This window comes from Amblyomma americanum, chromosome 6 (assembly GCF_052857255.1).
Source record: "Amblyomma americanum isolate KBUSLIRL-KWMA chromosome 6, ASM5285725v1, whole genome shotgun sequence".
In the NCBI taxonomy this organism is placed as follows: domain Eukaryota; kingdom Metazoa; phylum Arthropoda; class Arachnida; order Ixodida; family Ixodidae; genus Amblyomma; species Amblyomma americanum.
The window spans coordinates 65,440,948-65,448,812 of record NC_135502.1 but is presented as its reverse complement, the minus strand read 5'-3'; the positions used below and the strand labels follow the sequence as shown (position 1 = coordinate 65,448,812).

Here is a 7,865-nt window from a genome sequence, read left to right as displayed (position 1 = left end):
AGTGGCGTTGGAGTTGGGGCTTAAGATTGGTGACTGGAAATGGGAACGGGGCTACACGTGCAGTGTTTAGGATGCTTTGATTACAGATTAAATATGGACACTAGCAGCCAAAAGATGGAATTTAGAAAGATCTGAGGATGGCAGTCGTTTCGTCTCTAAAAGGAAACTTTGAATGATGGAGAGCACTTTCCAGTGGCTGTGGCCAAGGGTAGGAGCACCAAGAGAGAGAACAACCCCAGCAGACGAACTTGGACCGATCTGTCGTAACGGGCGTTCACGTATGCGCCTTCGCACTGAGAAGTGGCGGGAGGACAACAAGAAGTGATATAATGGTTCGGGTTCAGCGCAAAGTGGGCACAATGGGGAGACTGCCAGACCAGATCTGGGGAGGTAGAAGTTCAGTTGGGGCAGGTGACAACGTAGATCGCCACTCTTTTCCCCTCCTCCTCCTCTCTCTTTTTCCTCGCTCCCATTTTCACCGCCCGCACTAGTGCCCTATTCACATCATCATAGTGACTATCGCAAGCGTTGCGCAAAAAAACTGGACGAAGTTGTAGGCTGAAAACCCATGCGTTCAAATATTACAAAGTTCGTGGAGTGCACTTGGGCTTTACGGCGAGAATAAACGGTTTTCTGCACACTTTCGTAGCGAAAAAAAAAAGAAAGCAGAGGCTATGGCTGCAAAGAGTTCGCTCCCTTAATGTAAATAGAGACACATGTGTCCCAACCCATAACTTTTTCCTGTTAATACAAATTGCCAAGCTTATTCGATTTTTTGCTGCTGTTTTGACGCTCGTAATGAACGAAACCTGTCGTTGTTTGTATTTACCGGTCGCTCATTTTCTTGTCTACCTGAGGGGGTTAAAATGCTGCTCCACAAGAAATTTATGTTGGTGCACGACCTTGAAGTAGTTCTCTGCACTGAGCTGCTCCGGCGCTTCAGGCGTTTGATTTCGGCTTCTGACGGCTCTCCGCAAGTCAAATTCATCCCCGCCCTTCATCCTCTTTTCAGTGCTTAATGGAACGCTATGGCGTTTCTCTCGTCTGGGACACTGCCATCCGCCGTCCCATTTGTAATTTTCCTTGTTCTCCTATTTTGCTGCTCAGAGCATGAGCCCGCACAGACACTGAAATTGTTCAGTTTTTGTCTGTGTATGCTACTGCACCATCCGCTTCCCCCTAAAATAAAAAAAAAATCAATAAGCTTGCCTATTGTAATGAAGGAAATTCTAACGTGGCATCTACAGCAATCTATAATTTTTTTTAACCTTGAGTAGAAGAACTGCGTTAGTAATAATGGTAGTGGGCCTTTAGAATAACGTCTGCAAAGTAGTCCCGTCGAAATATTTCATAGAAGGAGCGCAGAGGACGAAACACCGGAAAAAAAAGCGCACAAGGCGAGCGCTTACTCTCGACTAAGGTTATATTTCCGGAACCTTGCGTTTAAATAGGAAAAAAAGGAAATGACGAACCGAATATACAAAGCATGCCAAGTGATCTAAAGTAACCAAAAAAGAGAGAAAACATGGACGGGACCATCGAGCAGCATCCAGAAAAGCGAGGCGTTTTTCTGACAAACCCATGCAGGATTTATTAGCGCAGTTATGTTGTTCGTTTGCAGTATGGACTGCTTCAGTCACTTCTCGAATGGTCTATATCTGTTACGGGTCCAATTGGACTTATTTTTGGAAATCTGGCGGAGAGTTTGAAGGATGCTTCACTCCCGCCACCGGTTGGCCCGGTATTGTACTACCTCCGGGATCGGCCTTGTCTTTAGCGCGTCTTTACTATCCTGTCTTTCTATCCCATCTTTCAACTCTCCTACTATCTGCACGTGGTAGCGATTGTGGCTCGTCTTGAGCCAGTGAGCAGGCCTGTGCACTTTCCTTTTCTTTCTTCCTGGAAACTATCTATCTCGAGTGGTCTCATCCCTCTGGGTATAGAGTATATGTGTGCGATAGCAAAATGCAATTCGCTTGTTTTCGCATCTTTGACAAAGAGCCACAAGATATGAATGTTTATTGCCCGTCAGATACGTAGTTCTTGGGCTTTCACAGGAGCGCGTTTAAGCATCGCCCAGTTTGACCCATGTATAGGGCTCCGCATGACAGGGGAAGACGGGACACGACTTCTGTGGTGCACTTAACGAACCTAATGCTTTGCTCGGTGCCGCATTATTTTGTTGCCTTCACATTTTCTTTCTTTTCTTTGAATTTCCGGACAAATCTGCTTGAGCTTGACAAATTCTGTACACTCCTTTTCCCTAGTATTTCGTCCTCTGCGCTATTTGCCACCATCAATCGTTACCACCTCCGCCAGCTAACTGTACTGCTACGCCACATTTCAGCGAAGGCTTCCTTATCAGCATCCTGTTCTGACGCGCAAAGGCCCAAGGTTCACAGGATTGAATCCCTGTTGTGGTGGCCGCATTGCGATGGAGGCAAAATGCGAAAATAATTCGTGATTCTTCCCGAAACACTGCCTATACACACTTCTTGTACAGAGCGCTGCAGCTTCTGTGTGGTATTGTTGCGATAGCTACATTACGCTAGTATTTCGAGCCTTCAGCGTGGCACCCCTTGAACTGCGTGGCCGCCCTTGAGCTCCGTGGCGGCGCCGTGGCTGGCCACGTGGTGATCACGTGGTGCGGACCCGCTGCCGGCGGCGCGCGGGGGGGGGGGGGGGGGGAGTGGAGAGAGAGGGAGGGAGAGGGAGTGAATCCACGTTCAGGGACGAAGATAAAGAAGGAACGCCCAGCCATACGGAGCGGCGAAAGACTGACTTTTCGGTTCAACTATACGAGTTCCACTCTGCCAGCTCTAGCTATCGCGTCACTCCAGGTTTAACCAGAGTGAAACCACAGCCATTTTTTTTTCGCAGTTGTGTACTACATGAGAGCACCGGCCTATTCTGTGCGCCTGATGTAGACCCTTTGTCAGAAGTAGTTTAGAGCTATGAGTGTTTGCTTCGAGTCATATCATGTGGCTGTACTGCATCCTTAGTGATCAAAATCTCCTGACAATAGGAAGAGTTTTGGTCCAGCCCCCTCCAATGTGTAGGAGTTTCACGAATGCTGCAGAAGCCCCACTACACGCCTCAGAAGAAAACCCCCTGGGCTCTAATCTCCCGTGAAAGGCTGTACATGGACGGGCATGCAGAGTACATGGACATGGAGTACGTCGACATGCAGTACATGAAGAGGGACTTGCAGCGTACACGAATGGAAAGAGAGTGACCACCGTTTTATTTATGCGTCGCTGTTCTGGTTGCCTCGTCTAACTTTTTTTGTTGTTCCTTGGGCAGGCGGATGTCTTCGCTCAATCTGATCGTCCCTGATCTAATACAACTACAAAAATCCTAAACGTGCTGAATAGCCTTGTGCGCTGGAATGCGTGCAGAAACCGGGACCTGAAAGGATGAACGTTGTTGTCCGGAACTGCATTCCCAGCGTTCCACTTTTGACAAGCAGGTGGCACGTGGCCGCCACTGATTTCTGCAAAGTCTGACAGGTGTGTGGTCTTTATCATATACGCAGCGAAACAAGGAGAATAAACATATCCGATTGCAGGCCCGGTACCAGAGGCCAGTCCTCTATAATAAGCACGGCCACGTAGCTGTGCTGTATCCGCCCTGCGCTTCCAGGGGTGTCAAGACCTGCAAGTGGACGCCACCGGGATCCAGATTCCCGAGTTCCGTGCCGGCATGAATGTGGTAGCAGTGGTTCTTATTGTTTCTACAGGCCCAATTTTTGAACATAGGGTGCTGGCTTCCGACGGGTAAGCAATCTCAGCACGAGCCAAATTCATTTTTGAAATTTAAAAACATCCGAGTTGGTCATTCGTACCGAAAGCAGTTTTTCATATTTAAATGCCATAAATCCTCTACAGGGTTCTAAGTACTTTTTTCCAGCGGAAGAATGAATTTAATACCTTAAACACCTATGCACGAAAATACCATTTCGATGAACATCATTGGAACGGAACTATTTTTTATGTTCCATTGAGAATTTAAAATTCATCGCTAACGCCCCACCATTCAAAGCGAATGTGTTTCAGCTTTGCAAATTTCAGCACTCTGCATCTTTCAATTATGCGAACGTCGAAATCATGAATGCGGTGTTTCCGGTCAGTATGCATGCTATCGGCTAACATGCAGCGGTTTACGTTCGTGAAGCTACATCCAACTCAAAAGGTTTGCAGTTTGTGAAAATTTGCAGCGCCGTACTCCTACTTCCAGAGCTTCAAGAACCTATATTTGCTGGAGTTTGGGATGGCTAGCCAGCTGGCTTTTAGGTTTAGCAGCAGGCTAACGTAATGCCTAGTGCAAACGCCCACTCTGATTCTGACGAGAAGCAATAGAAACTAATTCTAAAAAAAAAATAATGCAAAAATTCCCACAGCCAGATGCTAACGCGTATACACAATTTGAAAGCCCTTCTCGCCCATTAGTCAATTGCAACAAAACAATTATGACCTGGAAGCATAGGGGATTTTGCCCAGCTTATAAGTAGCTATGGCGAATGTGAAATTCCAGAAGACAGCTGCATCTTATCCACCGTGCCAAGCACACAATATAGGTGCGGAGTTTTCAGCATTGTGAAACATATGCCTCGACAAATCATTCGAATGTTTTGAAATTTTCTTCTGTTAATCAAAATGAAGGCCTGAGTTTTTATTTTAAATCAACGAACTTTCTCTTAATGACATTCCCTAAGGTCTCTTGAAGTTGCTGAAGTGGCGTTTCACTGTAGAAGGGAATCTCGTTAATTCGAACTCAGACATTTAGAGCGAAGCTGTTTATGCTCCGTTTGCCTGCTGAGCGTTGGTGGTGGTGTATCAGATCACATGACCGCCGCTTGCGCGCTTCTCGTGCTACCTTTGTTACTGTCGGGTCACTATCTTTGTTGCCGCCAGGTGATCCAAAACACATCTCGGACGCTCTATGTGCGCCTTTGTAGACGTTATAAGTAGTTAGAAAAGAAGTTGCGGTAGCATCCCTATAGCGAGTGGACACCTGGAGATCACCGCGAAACTCTTCGAATCTTTACGATACTCATTAATCGTAATCGTAAGCGCGAAGCCGGCGCAGAAGCGCAGCGCCTGCTTCGCCAAAATACAAATGTGAAAGCTAATTTAATACTTCAATTTGCATAAATACGCTCAGATTAAAACAAAACTTCAAGCATTCACAGAAATTACTCAAAAGAACTTCGCTATTCTAACGCGTCATTGAGTACTGCAATTACGTTTTGAGTGTTTGTCTATCCGATTTGATGTTTGGTCTCGTAAGCATCACAAAGCGTAATAAAAAAGCCCTTTCAATCTAAACTCCGCACAATTCCAGCAGTAGCCCGTACTCATCGGTTTGGGATTCGACTGCAATGTCCATGATGCGCTCGGAGCGTTTCTCTCAGTCCCACGAAGGGCAAAAACGCAGAGACAGACAGTCAGATGGATGATAAAGAGATAAGCCTGGGCCTTCCACTGGAACGCTGCATCACGGTTTGAATATAAGGAAACGAGATGAAAAGAAAATTGTTTTCTTTTGAGGAAAGGAAATGATTCAGTAGCTGTATCACATATCTCGGTGGACACCCGAACCGCGCCATAAGAGAAGAGATAAAGGAGGGAGTGAAAAAAAAAGGAAAAAAAGGGGTGCAGTAGTGGAGGTCTCCGGTGATAATTTCGTCCACTTGGGGATCTTTAATGTGCACTCACATCGCACAGCACACGGGCACCTTTGACTTTCACCTCCATCGAAACGCGGCTGCCGCGGCCCGGTTTGAACCCGGGTACTCCGGCTCAGCAGACGAGTGGCGGATGTAAGGACCCATTTATAAAATATTTAAAAGTATATGATAGTGAAAAAAGCTGTTTTTAGCTGTAAAAGAAATACAATATAAAAGTAAAGGAGACGGGGTAAGTTGGCAAGGTGAATGAAATATAACACGATATTGCTGCGAATATTTGCAATATTTGTTCGTTTTTCAAATCTACCACCACACCGCTTTATCGCTTTCTTTTCGACGCAAGACGCGACTAGATTTATCTCGATTGATCGCAGCCAGGCAGAGCTGATTCTACGTTGTTCCGGAATGTTCTAGTAACTTTGCACGCTTTATCTCGAAAGTTCGCTATCAGCTTTAAATTGAGCACGGCCACACAGCGGCGGGCATTCTGTTCGACGACCACCGAGCACGCTTGTCGCTTCACCGCCGCCGAGTGATTCAGTCCATTTTGGATGCAAGTCAGCCCAATAAACAGTTTTATTTTAGAAGACCCTTTCGTTCGTCTTCATCGCTGCTTCGACTGCCGTCACCACTACGTGACATCTGGTGGAGGTGCTGGTTAGCCTTCCATGTTCCGGACGCCCCCTTCAAGTCGTGAAGCCAGCCCTCAGCGCTTCGCACCCGAGGACGAGCCAGCATCTCAGCGAGCCAGCCGACGTCTCCAGGGAGAAGAGCCTGAGTTCGGGAAACTGCCGGACCGCACCAGACAGCGAAAAGACGCTGCTACGAGCTCCGCAATCTCGCCGAAGATGTCGACACCGATCATACTACAGCAGCCGCGGGTGCCGCCAACTTTCAGTGGATCCCTAGGCGAAGACCCTGAAGAATGGTTGGATCAATTTGAGCGCGTGGCGTCATTCAAAAAGTGGGATGATGCGGCAAAAATTGGACACGTGTTCTTCTCATTGGATGGCTCCGCACGCACGTGGTACGAAAACTACGAGTCGTCCCTTACGACATGGGAGCTATTCAAGAGAGAACTATTGAAGGTATTCACCAGTGTCGTGAGGAAAGAAAGAGCCGAACGACTCCTCGAGTCCAGGATCCAGCTTCCGAATGAGCCCGTCCGCGGTTACGTCGAGGAGATGAAGCGCCTATTTCGCCGCGCCGACCCCGGGGTGACCGAGGAAAAGAAAGTTCAGTTTTTAATGCGCAGCGTAAAAGAACATCTCTTTGGCAGCCTCGTCCGCCAGCCGCCAAAAACAGTAGAGGAATTCATGCAAGAAGCCTGCACGATTGAGAAGACCCTCGACGTACGAGCTCGGCAGTACAACCGCCCTTCCTCTGCCTGTGCAATCCGTTCGGACACGCCGGCCACCACCAGCGACAGCTTGCGGGAACTTATCCGCGAAATCGCCCAAGAGGAGCTACGTCGATTACTGCCATCCTCCCCACAGCCACAAGCAGCGACTTTGATGGACGTGGTACGGGAAGAAGTGCAACAGGCACTTGGCACGCCGATGGCCACAGAACCCCAGGCCATGACCTACGCCGCTGCAGTAAGGACTGCTCAGCCCCAACGACAACCCCCACGTCCTCCCCGAGATGAGCCACTTGTTCCACAACGCCGCCTCCCAGCCCCCGCCCGCCCAGCCTATGACCGACGCTCTAGCCCCAGGAAATGAGACGCCTGGAGGACTTCCGACAACCGGCCGTTGTGCTTCCATTGCGGTGAGGCCGGCCATATTCTTCGTCACTGCCCGTACCGACGTATAGGTCTTCGAGGACTTGCCGTTAACGCCCCACGACCACGCTTCGGACAACGTCCGCAGGAAATCGACGACTACCTGCGTCGAGAAGAGTACACGCCGAACCACTTTTCGCGCTCACCATCGCCGTCAACCTCGCGCTTTGCGTCGCCACGCAGCGGCTACGCAGCCGCGGTACGAGGAAGGTCTCCCAGCCCCCGTATGGGAAACTAAAGGCAGCAACCTCTGGAGGTGAGGTTGCTCAAGAGCCAAACGCCGAAGATCCTCCACCGACCACGCCCCATGAAGACGCTGCACCCGCGACGCCGCATGAAGAACCGGCACTCGCTGCACCAACGCCGCACACAATGAGAACCCCGACCACGACG

General features: G+C 48.8%; 1 protein-coding gene across 1 annotated transcript in view; it reads left to right on the top strand.

The window, feature by feature from the left end:
* The first annotated feature begins 3,590 nt into the window (after positions 1-3,590).
* The window catches only part of LOC144093610 (venom serine carboxypeptidase-like), a 31,312-nt gene continuing 27,037 nt past the window's right edge, over positions 3,591-7,865 (top strand). Inside the window, exon 1 of the mRNA XM_077627170.1 lies at positions 3,591-3,776. Within this exon, the coding sequence (XP_077483296.1) occupies positions 3,703-3,776 (74 nt within the window). The 5' untranslated portion in view covers positions 3,591-3,702. The remainder of the gene's footprint in view (positions 3,777-7,865) is intronic.